The sequence below is a fragment of the Vulpes lagopus genome, chromosome 13, assembly GCF_018345385.1.
Source record: "Vulpes lagopus strain Blue_001 chromosome 13, ASM1834538v1, whole genome shotgun sequence".
Lineage (NCBI taxonomy): Eukaryota > Metazoa > Chordata > Mammalia > Carnivora > Canidae > Vulpes > Vulpes lagopus.
In genome coordinates, this window is record NC_054836.1 from 55,152,860 (window position 1) to 55,170,368 (window position 17,509).

Sequence of the window (17,509 nt, forward strand, 5' to 3'; positions counted from 1 at the left end):
TAATCGACTTATATCTCACCACTTAAAATTATGAATTAAGAGATTGAATATTTCAACATGGCAAAGTGCCTCCTACTGAAAGGATTGGGCAAAAATGCACCTCTGAGGAAGAGAAATATCTTATTTCTCAAAATTTCTTATTTCTCAAGAAATATCTTATTTCTCTTATTTCTCAAAAATATCTTATTTCTCTGAATTTTGAGTTACAATATATATCCACTGTGCATTTGGAAGGAGGAAGTCAGAAACTCAAGACTCTACAAGCAGCTTTTAGAGGCAGACAAGATTCCTTTGGGACTTCATATCAAGCTATTTTCAGTAAGGAGTACAAATATTTTGTTCAAAATACTAAGAAACGCCGTTAAAACATCTCCTAATAGGGTCATAAACGGCCTGTCGGAAAGAACAGAAATGAATTTTCCCCTACGCCTGTGACATTATTTTACAAGAAAAATCAGTATTTAATACTATGGATTTTGTTCTCCCTTTCCTCGAGTGCTGTTGACAACTGGCTGTTGACCTTTGGTAATTCCTTGGCATGTCATTCACTGCTAAACTTCAACATCTGTCGATCGATTGCCCCTCTTTACCTAACAAAAAGAATTTCGGTACTTGAAGAGAGAAATAATAGAGCACTCCTACCACTTAGAAGTACTCTCCTGTACTTTGTCCTGAACTATCAAGTCTCAAGCTGGGGACGGGCTGTAATACTACTTTCCCACCCGAAGGAGGCATGAGACTGAACAAGTCCCCTCTAAAGCCAACAGGGAAGTTCCCCATCTTCTGTTCTCCTGTGGCTGCTCTTCCCCTTCGAGGTGTCCCTCCTCACACTTCGGGGTGCTATCAAAATTTGCTCAGAAAATAGGCTCTGAAATCAATCCTTTGTACCTTAGTGAAAATCAAAACTTCTCTATATTCTCTCCTCAGAAGGTTTTTTTTCATTTTAAGCCTTGTTTCTAACATGACATGGAAAGTATGATCCCCGTCCTCCTCTAAAGACATTTGAACATCAGAGATTACGATTATTAGTGAAGGTAGAGAGCTAGCCTCGAGAAGCTCATTTATGCATCCCAAATAACACAAATCTATTCATAGCTAGTCCCAAAATAAACTATAGTAAACTGCATGAAATAACAAATAAATAGGAGGTCCTTGAATAATAGGAACATAGAAATGGACAGCACAAAAGAATTTACTATCTTCTTCCTTCCACCCAAGGCAGCCATCTTTTCTATAAGAGCACTAACAGATGGTCAACGACTTATACCACTATTTTGGGTTTTCTTACTAAAACAGCTAGATTTCAGAAATTTCTTGGCAAGCTGCTATTCAACTGCAGAAATGCATCTGCTCAGAAACCCAAAAATAAACATGTTTCCCAGAGGAATGGAGTATGTTCTATAAAATCCTGGCCCGTTCATGGAATGTGGTAAGCATGCATTTCATTGCAATTCTACCATGATGGTGGTGAGGTCCTCTGTGCCCGAATAAGAGATGTTGACTCTAGCTCGTGATAGCTTGAAATAAGAACAGAGAGCTATGAGCTGACAGATGCACGCACCAAACCTGGATGTATCCTGGCATCAAAGTTCAGAAAGTTCAGAAATAATGTTTCCTAAGACAAGTTCATTTCATGATTTTAAGTTATCGTTCTCATTACACATGAGATCTGCCATTTTACTTAAACAGACACAGAATCCAATTAATTAAATCTGGACCAAACATCCCCTTCAACTGACAGAGCCAGTGGGGTGGGAAGACCACACGGTGCGTTCCAGGCACACTGACATACTAAGTACTTCCAGGCAGCGATAAGACGCTGAACTTAGCTACAAGTTGCACAAAAGGGAGTTTTGGGGCACAACTAAGCAGTCGGTGTGCATTTCTGTATAGAACGATATACCTGCAATGCTTCTTAAAGTGTAGCCCTGTCTATAGGCCTTTATTTTATACACTCATAAATCTCAGATTTGCTCATGGGCTATTACTGCACACATATCAGAATTTGGCATATAACCTTTCAGTCTTTGAAGACAGAGAGTGATAACCTTGGTAATGTATATATTTTAACACTCCTTGCTCTCTCTGCTTTTGAAAGTTTTCCATGACTCATTTAATGGAGAAAAGATTACACTGATGTTCAATATGTGACCAAATATTTACAATAATTTCTACTCTAAGCTGGAAGGAATTTTGAAATCTAATATTACGCAAAGTGTAGAAATATAGAAATATATAAATGCTATATTTCTGAAAATATGTGGATATTTATTGTAGGTTAGAGGTTAGTTTCAAAAAACAAGGCAATTATACTGCACCACACGTAATATCAAAATAAACAACTTGGATTTCATGTCTTAAGACTTTTGATAATCTTGTGAATTTTATTTTATCCATTTTGGGGAGATTTCTTCGTTATACTGATTCAAACTCAAAATACTCTTTGCTCTTCTTTACTATGCCCCTCATTCCCTCTCCCCAACATCACCAGCAGAAAGAAATAAGTAAAAATAAAATGGAAACTTTAGGAAGGTTTTTGTACTTCCAATGGTGCTTACACAACTTTTGGATAATTCATGTTCACACTAATCAGAAACACGTGAGACTGAAGGGTGAATGGATTGACAAATGGTTTAACAAGAGAAAAAAATCAAGAGTATTCAGCCTCACAAGTCTCTAAACTTCTTGCCAGTTCATTAATATTTTAAAAAGAAGCATGTGCTGGAGGCCCAAGTTAAGGAAACTGACCGGTTGGTTATCTGATCGAGGACACTAGCACCTCATTCACCACCCACCACCTGAATTTATCATCTCAACCAAGATGATTTAGAGTTAAAAGGAGACCCTAAGCTGAGATGTATGGTCTATCTACTGCTATTCTACACCTGTTTTTGCATCTCTGATGGGCTCTGAAAACACTTGTAATGGAAAGATAATTTATTATACTCCCTCCTGTAACCTGAAGCAAGAAACATACCAGGCTTTGATTCTTATAATACCCTCAATTTTCTGCCAGAAATGTTTTGATCTCATTATTTTCTGAGGTATGTACTTACAAATTTGTCAAGCACACAGGGGTGGAAAAACCAGCCACCTTTCTTCTCTTTTTCAGGGTTTGCACTCTAGTGGACATCTCAGGGGCCTGGTAGATGGTGTTTGGGGAAGCACAGCTTTGGGTATGTACCAAAAAAAGACAGTGAAGGCCTAAGGAAGGAAAAGATTTTCAGTAGTCTAAGTAAGAAGGAAAGAGGATATGAACCCAGAAAATTAGAAAGGAACATGGAAAAGTGAAATCACACATGATATGGTTTAGGCATGAAATCAGCAGGATTTTGTAGCTGCTTGGCTTTGGAAATCAAAGATGAATTCCACCGGAAAAATAATTGTGCTAATAAAAAGAAAATAAAAGAGGCTTGGGAAAGATACTGAGTGTAGATTTGTATATGAGTTTTATATGCTCTGTAACAAATTCCTGCAAACTTAGAAGATTAAAACAATCTGCCTTTATTTTCTTATAGTTTCTGTAGATCAGAAGTCTGGGCATGGCTTATCTGGGTCCTGTCCTCAGGAGCTCACAGAGCCGCAACCAAGATGTTGACTATGCTATATTCTTATCTGGAGGCTTGACTGGGGAAGATCTACTCTTCCGAGCTTTTTCAGGTTTCTTGGTGGAATTCATTTCTTTGTGGCTGTATAACTGAGGTTCTATCTCCTTACTGAGTGTTGGCTAGAGGCCACCCACATGTCTCAAAGGTAGTTCCTTGCCATGGGGCCTTCTCCATAGGGAGTTCACAATGTGGCCTTTTGCTTCTTCAAGGCCAAGGTTAGAATCTATGCTAAGAATAGTCTTGCATAACATAATTCAATCAATGCAAGACATCCCATCATCTTTGCCATATGGTATAACCTAATCAATGGAGTGAAATCCCATCACTTTTGCCATATTTTATTGGTTAAAAGTAAGTCGCAGATCTTGCTGACATTCCCAAGGAGAGGATTATGGGAGAGCAGGACTCAGTGAAGCTCACCTTAAAGTCTATCTGCCACAGTTTGGACGTGCTGTATTCGAGGTATTAGAGGATCCTCCTGGTGAGAAAGTCATCAACAGTTATAAACTGGACAGTATACATCTGGAAAAGTCTGTTCTTAGTGAACTTTAATAATAATTTGAATTAAATTGCTACACCCTCATACTTCTTTATCCAGCTTATGCTGGACAAGTTATAAAATCGAGAGGAGTAAGCCTTACTGTGACAATAAAAAATGGAATATTTTTCAGGTGGTGGTGAAAATAAAGCAGAGGAAGATATGTTTAATGGCATCACTTAGGACTAGAAAGCACGGAGATGGATGTTTATCCCTTAAAGCCAAAGATAAAATAATTTAATTTTCTTATCTGAAAAGCGTCATAGCACATAAATTGGCCGCCTCTCAGCCAAATATCTCTTGGAAAAAGAAGCAATACCTCCCACTACACTTGAGCTTCTGAGCCAATTTCCATCTAACACACAGAAGTTGATCCTAGTCAGCTCTCAACAAAATCTTGACCTTTGAATTTCATTTGGAAAATTTAAAGGAGATTTAGAAACAGACACAATATGTTAAAAATTGGTACCGCATTATCCAGCTACTCCCTTTGTTTCCTTTTTCTTCTATTCCCTAAGTGACTAAATAAAATGAGCATAGATCAACTATATCTTGGTTTTATGTAACCAAATCTGTTAACAAATCAGGAATGTTACTTGTGCATAAAGTTACGGCCTTAATTACCCTCCTTGTTTTTTATTTCCGGTGGCTTTGGCCAATAGCCACTCCATTCCCTAAAGTCAGAAAACAGAACAAGGGTGCCTGGGTGGCTCTCTGGTAAGCATCTGACTTTTGATCTCAGCTCAGGTCTTGATCTCAGGGTCATGAAGTCAAGCCCTGAGTTGGGCTCCACGCCTAGCATTTATTTTTTAAAAAATAAATAAATTTAAAAATATAGAACAAAAGATCATCATATTCCACAAAGAAAAAAATAAATCCAACAACTATAAAGAATTTTCTTCTGCCCAAATTTTGAATTAGTTACATTACATAATCATGAGTTTAAAAAAGCTACTTCATAAATATATTTTTAAAAGATAAATATAAATCCTCAAAGGGTGCACCATAACCAGGGGAAATACTTGGGACATATATGGCAAAGGACTGGCATCTCTTATACCTTAAGAGTCTTTAAAATAGGTAAAATAAAGATTAAAATAATAATAGTAAAAGAAGAAGAAGTAAAAGATACAAAGAAATATAATGGCTAAAGTGCTTCTGAAAAACATCTCATCCTTATTCGAAATGAAAGGCATGTAAATTAAAGCATTAATCATTTCAATATATCTAATAAATTAATATACCCAGATGGGAATACAGAAAAAATATAATACTTTTAAATAGCCGGAGATGGTATATATTGGCACAAGCTTTGTGAAAGATAATTTCAATATACATCAAAAGTTCTAAAATGTGATGATTCTTTGCACCAGAAATTCTATTTCTAGGAACTAATCTTAAGGAGGAAAAAAAAAAAAAGAGTGACTTAATTCCAAGGATTTTTATCACAGTTTGCTTACAATAGAAGAAAATGGGGATGAAATAATAGAGGATTAGTAAAATAAATTATGATATGGTTACATCTTGAAATACCATTGGCCTGTGATATACTTTTAACCTCTTTTCCCACTCTACACCCTATTCCCTGCTCTCTGGGAACCACCACTGGCCTCACACTGCCCACAGGAGGGTTTGTGTTACTTAGTCCTTTGAATCCACCCTTTCCCCCTGGATCCCCGGCTAATTAGGCATGGCTACACCAAGCTAGCCTAATTAAGTTTTCTGTCCTAGGAGTTTAGAATTGGAATTAAGAGGCTTTGATAAATCCACACTGTACTTAAATAGAAGACCTATGACCTTGGCCGCTGTGGAGGGGCCATTCACACAGACAAGGAAAGGAAATAAAGAACAAAGCAGAGGAGCAGGGAAAAGAGGCACTGTGGGGTGTGTGTGTGTGTGTGTGTGTGTGTGTGTGTGTGTGTGCGTGCGCTAGGGCCAAGGTCAAGCATCAAACCCCAGAACCACACATGTCCTTGACAGAATTGCAAAGGAGGATCTTATTTTTGAAGACCTCACCTTCGAATTCTTAGCCCTTCCTCCCCACCTCTTCTTGGTTTTTATTTAGGTGTCATATATATTTATCATTTAGGGGTTCCTAAGAAAAAAACACCTAATAACACCCTAATTCTTCCTTAGGAGGTTGATTGACCTCCGGAACCACCACTAACTGTGTTGTGTTAGAGACAGGATAATCCAGTTGCATGTAATTCATTGTAGAAGCTCAGGGTAACAGATGACACCTCTTCCCACTCCTGGAAAAAGCAGAGGGTAGATTCCCGCCACGCTCATCCTCTGATGCCCTCCCACCTGGCCTTTGAACCTTAAATAGTGGCATCCCATCCACACTACCTTGTTTTCTTCATCTTGGTACTCTGCATCATCCTGGGCTCCTGCTCATTCCCATACTTTTCCTTCAGCCTCCCACTGGTGTTCTAGGATCCCAATAGCCTTCTAATATGTTTCCTTTGATTAAGTTAAGATCCAATTTTATAGGAATATTTTAAAATATATTAATAGGTGTTTTTCTTTCTCACAGTTCCATGCATATTATATCATTGCCCCCTCAGCTAGTGGAACCTTCGTTTCAAGCTGGAATCTTGGGGAAGCTTTTAATTAAAACACAAATGCAAGATGACAAGGTGTTCGTCTTCAACTTTTGATTTCCAAAATTAGATTTTTTTGAATCCTCCGTGAGATTCTTGAAACTGACTTTGTTTAAAGGGATAAGGTTTTTGTCTTGTTTTGTTTTGTTTTGTTTTGTTTTGTTTTTACAAATCCCCTAAACTCCAATTCCCATATAAGGATAGAGGCCTGCTGGACTTTGGTCCTAGAGTTTTACTGAGCTCTAGAGAGATGGACACAGGATAGGATACAAGGGAAGAGGGAAGAGCAGAAAAGTCTATTGCCATGAAAAAAAGGCACATGTCTCAGAGGTAATGCAGTTAAGCTGGTCCCCTTGTCAAAACAGCCACGCTGCTGTCCCTGTGCCTCAGGCAAAGGGAGAGAGAGCAAGATCATTCAAAACGCCCATAGAAAGCTGAAATAGGTTAAGGGAGAGCTCCGTGCTTTGCTGCTGCTCTGTCAACGGGGCCAAAAAACTGTAGGGTGGGGATTGCGAAGGGAGGCATTCAATAATGTATCCACAAGGGTCCCCCAATCACCCCATAGCCTATGCATGGTATGTCAGACTCAGGACCTCCTGTGTGACCAGGGGGGGAATATAGAGATGTCACAAAGGCCTAGAAGGGACTCTGGATTGGAAAGAAAAGACCACATACATAGTATAGGAACCTCACACCTGGAGACAACAACCAATCAGACCAATCCCTCCGAAGCAAAGAACATCAGGAACGTGCAAGGCAATGGCCCCAACTTCTGCCACGTTAAGATGGGTGCAACCTTTGCCTACACGTTAGGAAGAAGAAAGGGAGAGGGGAGCACTTTTGTTAGCAGGAGACACAAACAAAACAGGGTTTTAAATTGTTGAAAATAAGACTATGTCCTCACAAGAGACTGAGTTAGCTTTACTCGAGAAGGCTGTACCATAGTTCGACCTTTACCTGGATTTGAATCTTGTCAGCAAGATGAAATCTGCTAAAGAAAATAATAGAAGTTCCAAAACATTTTGCACATACAGGGTATGGAGAATACATTTAATTCCTACTAAATGTGTCATCAAGTAAACTCAGGAAGATAAAGTTGCATGCGTGTGCGCGTGTGTGTGTGTGCGTGTGCATGTGTGTGTGTGTGTGTAGTGGTGACTGCGAGATGTATAATGAAAACTATGGAGGCAGTTGGGTTCTTTTCTATTTCCAAGGTGCCTACTTCGGTGCCTATACCCTCAACTCTTCTTTTTTATCTGCCCTCAGATCTTTTTTCCTCTATTGTAATTTACTCTGATACAAAAAGAAAGACAAAATAAATACAGACTCCATTCTTTAGAGAGAGAACAAAAGAGTTAGGGAAGCTAATAAGCCTTATGTCTTCAACCATCTCAAGTCATGTGTCCAGAGAGAAGAAAACCTTGTAAAGTATCAAAATGATGTGAAGATCATTGTGTAGTTATATTCTTCAGAATGCAGACGATAGGAAGAAAATGAGAGCAAGAATAAAAATTAGTAGTGAGCCAAGTCACCATGGTGGCTGAAAGCAGGGACTTCAGGGACATTGGTAGTGACAACACATAACTCTCAGCAATGTGTTGGAATGAGGGTGCTGCAAGGAAAACGTAGGGTGCGTGCAAGCACCATCTGCGGAAGAGTTGAAGCTAAGATGGGTAGAAGCCCGTGCATTAGCCAGGCCCACAAAATCATACCACATTGGCAGTGAACAGTTTTAGGGGACAATTCTCCACAAATCTCTCAATTTTCTGCATGTCTTGTCAGGAGTGGCACTGACTGACTTTATCTTTTCAAGAACGATTTAGAGTGAGCAGCTTGGGAAGACAGAGCTACGTCTCCCACTCCGGGTCACAGGGCATCTTTGCCTACTGTCTACTAAAATAAAGACATTGTCTCCCTCCAGAGCAAAAGTTAGGCAGCTTTGTTCACTTTCCATCGAAAGATTCGAATTCGCTAAGCTTGGAGCATTTCACTTGTGGTGGGAAACCACTGCATAAACAAATACTATAATCAAGGCGCATTCTGACTTTTACAAGACATCATTAATCTCACTCCAGACCTTTTTTTAGTGTAGGTGACCCACAATGCATCATTTTACATCAGTGTCAGATGTGCGACACAGTGACTCAAGATCTCTACATATCATAGTAGGCTCCCACTAGGGTAGCTGCCATCAGTCACCATACCACCCTCTTATAATGTCATTAACTATGTTCCCTGTGCTGTACCTTTTATCCCTGTGACTTATTCATTCCATAACTGGAAGTCTGTGTTTCTCACTGCCCTTCACCCGTTTTGTCCATTCCTTTACCCCCATTCTCTCCGGCAACCAGCCATTTGTTCTAATTTATAGGTCTGACCTGCTTTTTGTTTATTTATTCATTTGTTTTGTTTTTATAGATTCCAAATCTAAATCCACATGAAATTATGTCATATTGGTCTTTCTCAGTCTGACTTATTTCACTTAGCATAATACCCTCTAGGTCCATCCACATTGTTGCAAATGGCAAGATCTCATTTTATATGGCTGTGTAGTATTCCTCTGTGTGTGTGTGTGTGTGTGTGTGTTTTATGCCATATCTTTCTCTTTTTTTTGCCACATCTTCTTTATCCATTCAAAATGCCACATCTTCTTTATCCATTCTTCTATCAACAGACACGTAGGTTGCTTCCATATTTTGGCTATTGTAAATAATGCTGAAAAAACATAGGGATACATTTTTTTTAATTAGTGCTTTTGCTTTCTTTGTGTAAATGCCTAGTAGTGGAATTGCTGGATCATATGGTATTTCTGTTTTTAATTTTTTGAGGAACGTCTATACTGTTTTCCACAGTGGCTGTGCCAGTTGACATTCCCACCAATAATACATGAGAATTCCTTTTTCTCCCCATCCTTGCCAATACTTGTTATTTCTTATCTTTTTTTATTTTAGACATTCTGACAGGTAATCTTATGCTAGACTTTTGAAAATAATAGAATCATGCTATTATGTCACAGCAGCTACAGACTGACCATTTTTCTCAGAGACACTGACATTTATGGAAGAAACAAGCCTCATTATTTTCATTGTATTTGATAAATGTGGATGCAATGAAAGTTATATGATTCTTGATTACACATATCTTATCATGCTAATTAAACATTACTGATGTAAATTATTTCCTGATCCAAATACATTTCTCTGTGTCACCAGCAAGTATATCTTTGAAAGTTTTGCAGATTGTTTCTCTTGGGTGAGAGTTTATGATTGGGGGTGGGTGGGTATAGTAGGAAGGAAGAAGGACTGCCTCACAAAAAACTGATAACAGGGTTGTTAAAATCACTCTTATCGATGGTCTTTACACTTGTTTAGAAATAAAAGAGAAAACATGTCTGTGAGTCACTGCATTTTGTCCTTTCTATCTTGGCAGGTCACCTTGTTCTAGTAGATAGAAACTAAGTCAATGTGAAAAGAGTCAGAATTTGGACAAAGATCATCAAACATTCACACTGATGCCAGGTGAGCCAGAAAAAGAGAATGTCCTGTAACCGGAGTTGCTAAAGCAATTTTACATTCAATTTAATCAAGTGTTCAGCATTGTGAAGTCAGAATTTCAAATCTCCAATAAAAAAAACAAAAACAGAATTATTATTTCCTGAAACTCTTGATTGGATTCATGATATTCTAATAAAATTTTAACTTTCAAGGAATCAGGTACCATTGTGGAAAAGGACCCACTGGTGGTTTGCACTTTCCCTCTTAACGGTTAAATCACTTCCCTCCAAACATGCATATATTAAATTCAAATGGTACAAAAAGATCAGTTACATTTCCCGTTCTATACCCTCCCCCATTTCCTATTCCCAAACCCCCACCCCTATTTTTACAAATAATGATCTTAGGGAAAAAAATTCTCATAAATGTTGTGGTTTAGGGGGGTAGATTAATCTTTTTTTAAAATCTCCATTATGGGATCCCTGGGTGGCGCAGCGGTTTAGCGCTTGCCTTTGGCCCAGGGCGCGATCCTGGAGACCCGGGATCGAATCCCACGTTGGGCTCCTGGTGCATGGAGTCTGCTTCTCCCTCTGCCTATGTCTCTGCCCCTCTCTCTCTCTCTCTGTGACTATCATAAATAAATAAAAAATTAAAAAAAAATAAAATAAAATAAAATCTCCATTATGACCAACTTTTAGCTTTAATTCAGAAAATACTTCATGTGACATAAACAAGTAGTTAGATCGGCACCAAATATTAAATGAAATTATAGATTTTTAAGGAAATTTTTTTTTACCTGTCTTCCTCTAACTTATTTCTCTTCATTTTTTACAGTGTCTGTCAATTGCTTTTCTGCAGGACACATTTTTAACTACTATATTGTTCAACTTGAAAAAGAGTTCAGGGTGAGGAAGATTATAGCTGAGGCATTCAGAAGGATTTCCTGTTTTTGGTGGCTCCTTTTTCCGCCTTGGTAATGAGTTTTTCACATTTTAAAAGCTGGCTGTGTGTTATAATATAATTCAATTTTCTCCCACCCCTTAAGAAGCTATGCGGCAGGGGAAAACAGTTCCAGTGATAGCTCTCACCTTTCTCAATGACATGAAACAGTTTCTTAACCTCACTCAACTTTATTGATAAAATTCTCTGAATTGTCATAGAAGTGTAGTGGGGCTCAAATAAAAATGCATGTTTTATGTTTAACAGATCAATATGTAATAAAGACCCTGAAGTGATAGTAGTAAATTATATCTGAAATAGATAAACCCACCAATATCTAAAGGAAAGAAACAGAGCTCCTACCATACAGGAAATACCACCCACTTAATTTGTCCACAAAATTTTAATACAAAATAGCACCCCGTGCCTCAACTTCATCAGAGTCCAAAAAAAAAAAAAAAAAAAAAAGCGTGAGGCATAGTGATCCTGAGGTGATTTAGAATTTGTTTGATTTTGTGTGATTTGCATATGCCCCTCTGCAAAGTTACTAGGCAACTGGGTGATTATACAAAGATGATGCTATGGGAAAACAACAACAACAACAACAACAACAGAATGACTTTCCTTCTTCTCTTCCTTCTGCCATTCCCCATCCCTCTTTTTTCCTTTTTTACAAGATAATACATTGTTAAAGATAAACTGAGGCATATTAAACATTTTTAAAGTTTATTTGTACAAAAATAGATTCCAATACAGCAGCATCAAACTGGAAGTGGTTCAGAACACTTCCCAACAGGAGTCAGGAAAATGACTTATTTAAAGTGCAAAAGCAAAGAAAGGAAATTATTGATTGGTTATGGCTTGAAGCTAGTTGGTTGTTTGTAATTTGGTTTTGATTTTGTCACCTTGAGATGTTTACAGGCTTAAATTTTGGTTTGCTTACGTAGGTCTCCATGACATTGGAGTCACATCCGTCTAATTGCCTCCTTGTTTAATTAACTCAACATACATCTATAGAACACATTCAAATGGGATCAAATGAAAGGTTACATTTCCTGCCCTGCTACCTGCCACTTATCCCACTTTCCAGAGTTTCTGTTTTTAGTTTTGGTGCTTTTCTCTTCATTCTCCATTCTGATAAGTTTTTTGTTGTTGTTCTTTTGGCTTTGGGGTTTTTTTTTAATAAGTTTTAATTTTATTTTTTAAGTTCTAATTTTAATTCCAGTTAGTTAACATCCAGTGTTATATTAGTTTGAGGTGTACAATATAGCGATTCAATACTTCCATACATCTCCCTGTGCTCATCATGACAAGTGCCCTCCTTAATCCCCATCACCTATTTCACTCATCCCTCTCCCACCAGTTTTGTTCTCTGTAGTCTGTTGCTTGCTTTGCCTCTCTCTTTCTCTTTTTTTCTTCACTCATTTGTTTTTTGCTTAAACTCCACATACGAGTAAAATCATATGGTATTTTTCTTTATCTGATTTATTTATCTCACTTAGCATTACACTCTCTAGTACCTCCATGTTGTTGCAAATGGCAAGATTTTGTTCTTTTTTATGGTTGAGTAGTGTTCCATTATATATATTATATATTCCATTTTATGTATATACACACACATGCACACATACACACGTGGCTACCGTGCTGTTGCCTCCTTTGAGAATGGTGTCTCCAACACTTGGATGGTGCATAGCCCATGTGAATGAATGTTGGGGCCTCAATCATATTTACACGTCATTAATTAATCTTTAAAGCTTTGTCTATAGGTGATTCACTGAAGGTGGAAAACAATAAATAGCATTTATAACGTCATGATTTTAGCAATATTATTCACTACAGAAGTGGATAATATGCTTTTTTTCCCCCCATACCCTTTTGGAGTCTTCAAATTTCTGATATTTCACTAGGATAAATCCAGATGGGGCTTTTTCTCATTCATCCCACACTTCGCGGGCTTTTAAAAATTGCACTGGTGTCTTAAGATAATTTTCTTCTATTACATCTTCGGTCATTTTCGTTCATCTATTTTCTCTGTTCACTCTAGAACTTCTAATAGGTGCTCACTGTCCTGAATTGATTCTCTATATTTAACTTTTATATCTTTTTGCTGTATATTCTGAGATATTTAATTGACTCTATTTTATCTTCTATTTCCCTTCACTTTGTAAATTTGGGCTTCTATTTTTCAGTGTCCAAGAACACTCGCTCATTCCCTAAGTGCTCATCTTCTATAGCAGCTTAAGCTTATCTTATGGTTGCACCATCTAATCAGATCTTCCTGAAAATAGTAATATCAGTTTAAAATTTTTTTGTTTGTTCATTTTGATTAACGTTTTTGCCTAATTTGCCTTAGTGAGTGTTGGTCCTTGGCTGGCCATTCATATTGACCAAAAAAGGACTACTTTGATTAGCATACATAGTTGTTAGGGGTTTCTTCTGAAGTCTTGTTCTCTATGGTTAATGTAGCAGTCTTCACTTTAGAAAGGAATGGGAGAGAAAGAAATGCAAATTGAGGGTTCCCCATCATCCCACATTTGTTCTAAAGTGCCAAAACCTGTATTAGAATCTATAGTGATTGTTCAATTTCTTTGGAGATCAGTCTTCTGATTTAGATAGGGGATGAAGGGGGTTAGTTAAAAGCTTCCATTCATTCTATTTTTGGTAAGATTTGCAACTCAATGAGCTGTTCCATGGAGAGTCCTACAATTAATTACTCTCTTCCCAATTCTGCCTAGCGGAATTGCTGCAGAGGGGGTATGGGACTCTACAGAGGCCTGTCAGAAAGAAGGGCAACAGCCCTGACACCACTTTCTCTGCTGCAAGTCGTGGGCTGCTGCCAGAGGTATTTGGTTTCATCTATCAGAAAGTTTTTAGCTTCTTCTGCCTTCCAGGTATGAATTCAAGCTGCTGGGTCTCTTCATGAGCACTCTTCCATCCTGAGTGATTTTCTCTTCAGGTTAATAGAACGGGAAAATGGCGGAGGAGAAAGGTAAATGTACTTTCTCAAATATCCCATTTAAAATGGAATTTTATTTCACTTTTTTGGTAGAATTAAAAGAAACATCTTTCCCCCTCACCCCACCCAGAGTGACATAAAAAGGTGCCTGATTTATCATCCAAACTAGGGCACTTTGAAACTGACAATGGGTTCTAATAATAACGATGCCTGGCTAACAGGCATGCTCTAGGACTGATCTGGGTGAACCAGATGCATGCTCACCCTACACCTAACTAGGTGCTGGATCAGTTATAAAAAGACTTTAGTTCAAAGAAGAGAAAAGAAAGACAAGAGAATCTGTCATTCTGTGAGGGAACATAAAATACCCATTTAAGTACCTTGGGCCTAATTCAACTAGGATATTTTATAGGTGATGAAGTTATAATCAAGTAGAACAGCTAGAGAACACTATTCATTTTATTATCTCAATGTACAGCACATACTTTTCTAGGATATTATGTTTCAAGAGCAATGATAGCATGTTAATTCAGTGGGTTGCGGTTATGATTTGGGCAGTGATTTTTCAACTGAGGTATATTTGCCTTTCCCTCTACCTCTCTATCTTCCCTCCCCCTCCACACACACACACACACACACACACACACACACACACACAGTACATTTCTTAATGTTGGAAGTCTCTTTGGGCTATCAGGACTAGGGGATGCTGCTGGAATCTATGCGTAGAGTCCAAGGATGTTGCTAAACATTCTAGAATGCATACGGTAGCCCCACAATATACAGAGATTTTTAGTCCAAAATATCAATAGTCCTGAGTTGAGAAACCCTGAATTAGAGTTAGAAAATGCCTTGAACAGAACTTGCAGAAGCAAGCATACAGTGATCATGTCACTTGAGAGTAACCAGTAACTAACCAAAGTACTTGTTAGCTTTCTTTTCCCTGACGTGACTTCTTCCTGACATTTTGACACATTGGTTAAACCTCCAAATTGCAAGCTGATGACAATTTCCTGGACTGACTGACCAGTGAAGAGATTTTTTTTCCCCCAGACTTTTAAGTGGGAGGGAACTCAACCCAATTAAAGAGTAATATTCAAGTAAATTAATTGTGATCCCTTCTGCTCCAGGCATCTGCAACACAAGGGTCACACGTACAAACATTCATTCCATAATAGTCATTTCTAAGAGTATAATTTGCAACTTTAAGTCAAGTTCTTTGTTTCTACATAATTAAGATTTCTGAGTAAACTTAACTTAAAATTCAACCACAAAATCTATAGTAGAAATACCTGTTACAAAAAAGTGGAGTGAGATGATTTATGAAAATTTGGGGAGGGGTTACTTTCTAAGGTGGTTGAGTTTTAGACTAAAGCTGTATCCATTCCAGTAAAGTTAGTTACCAAGTTATTGGTAATTATTACCACATTTTAAATTCAAGCCTCTTGATTTTCTCTCAGCATTTTAATCTTCTGTGCAAGTTATAAATGTTTTTGAATGTTTTGGTTTATTTCTCATTCTTCAGCCTTTGTGGCAGCTATTTATTCTATACCAATCAAATATTGAAAAGAATTGAAAGGTAGTTATAAAGGAAAGAAGAGTAATGATTTCCTTTACTATTTTTGATCATTTAGAAAATTATTAGTGTCTTAGTCCATTTGGGATCTTACAACAAAATGCCATATACCAGGCAGCTTATAAACAACAGAAATGTATTTCTCACAGTTCTAGAGGCTGAAAGTTCAAGATTGAAGTGCGAGCATAGTCAGGAAGGGCCCTCTTCAGGGTTGCAGACTCCTTATTGTATCCTCAGATGGTGAAAGAGGCAAGAGATTTCTCCGGAGCTTCCTTTATAAATCACTAACCCCATTACGAGGGCTTCAACCTCATGATTTAGCTACCTCCTAAAGGCCCCCCTCCAATACCATCATTTTTGGCGGGGGGGGGGGTTATGATTCCAATGTATGAATATTTAAACCATAACGATAGGCTTTGCAATACCACCACAGGAGCTAAAGAGTGTGACGTGCACAAATGGTAGAGAAAAAAGGTAAGAACAGCAGTTGAGAGCGGAAGTAAGGTGGTAACCAGATGGGCAGTTCTGAGAGAGCTCGTAAAAAAGAGATACTCACGTTCGTGGTCTCTTTGTGACTTCTCTAACAAGGCTTAATGGCAGAAACATAGGAGAAACAAACACGTCGTATGTTACTAATTCTTTCAGCAATGAAAATCTTTGCATTCCTGAGCTGTTTAACAAATTGTGATGTCAGTCTTCCTGTGTTTCAAATAAAAAACCCACGTCCTAATTTAATCTTCTTTGATAACATGGGTCCATAGTGTTATCTACTGTTTCTTGCACATACTGCGATGCACAGTACAATTCTCCCCCTATATTCCCTTTTCTTTCTTTCATTTTATTTTTTTTAGATTTTTATTTATTTATTTGACAGAAAGAGAGAGAGAGAGGGCACAAGCCAGGGGAGTGGCCATCAGAGGAGAGGCAGAGGGAGAAGTTCTTCAAGGACCCAGATGCAGGACTCAGTCCCAGGACCCTGGGATCATGACCTGAGCTGAAGACAACCACTTAACTGACTGAGCCACCCAGGTGCCCACCCACCCCCACCTGTTCCATTTTCAAGCCTTTGCTTTGCTATCAAGTTGTCAGTTCTCATATCTGTCTGCTGCGTCCAGAACACCTGACTCTAGCTTGCTTCCCATCTTTTCTGGGCTTAGAAAACAGATAACTGAGCTGGCTAAGAGTTATACATAAAATATACCAGCTTTACTGGTGGGATTTACCCCAAGGATACAGATGCAATGAAAGACCAAAATACCTGCACCCCAAGGATACAAAATCAATGCCCAGAAATCAATGGCATTTCTATACACTAACAATGAGACTGAAGAAAGAGAAATTAAGGAGTCAATCCCATTTACAATTGCACCCAAAAGCATAAGATACCTAGGAATAAACCTAACCAAAGAGGTAAAAGATCTATACCCTAAAAACTATAGAACACTTCTGAAAGAAATTGAGGAAGACACAAAGAGATGGAAAAATATTCCATGCTCATGGATTGGCAGAATTAATATTGTAAAAATGTCAATGTTACCCAGGGCAATTTACACGTTTAATGCAATCCCTATCAAAATACCATGGACTTTCTTCAGAGAGTTAGAACAAATTATTTTAAGATTTGTGTGGAATCAGAAAAGACCCCGAATAGCCAGGGGAATTTTAAAAAAGAAAACCAAAAAAAAAAAAAAAAAAAAGGAAAAAAAAAAAAAAAAGAAAACCATAGCTGGGGGCATCACAATGCCAGATTTCAGGTTGTACTACAAAGCTGTGGTCATCAAGACAGTGTGGT

The 17,509-nt window shown here is 38.0% G+C and overlaps 1 protein-coding gene across 3 annotated transcripts in view; it reads right to left on the reverse strand.

Annotated features, from left to right (window-relative positions):
• LOC121474663 (homeobox protein aristaless-like 4) overlaps nucleotides 1–17,509 on the reverse strand; it is a 371,873-nt gene that overhangs the window by 68,277 nt on the left and 286,087 nt on the right. The window contains exons 5-6 of one of the 3 annotated variants that reach the window (XM_041727709.1): nucleotides 4,029–4,086; nucleotides 3,173–3,204 (exon numbers count right to left, since the gene is read on the reverse strand). The exons of the other annotated variants lie outside the window; for them this stretch is intronic. Of the exons in view, the coding sequence (XP_041583643.1) occupies nucleotides 4,074–4,086 (13 nt within the window). The 3' untranslated portion in view covers nucleotides 3,173–3,204; nucleotides 4,029–4,073. Of the gene's footprint in view, nucleotides 1–3,172; nucleotides 3,205–4,028; nucleotides 4,087–17,509 lie in introns of those variants that run through there. 3 annotated transcript variants of the gene reach the window in all.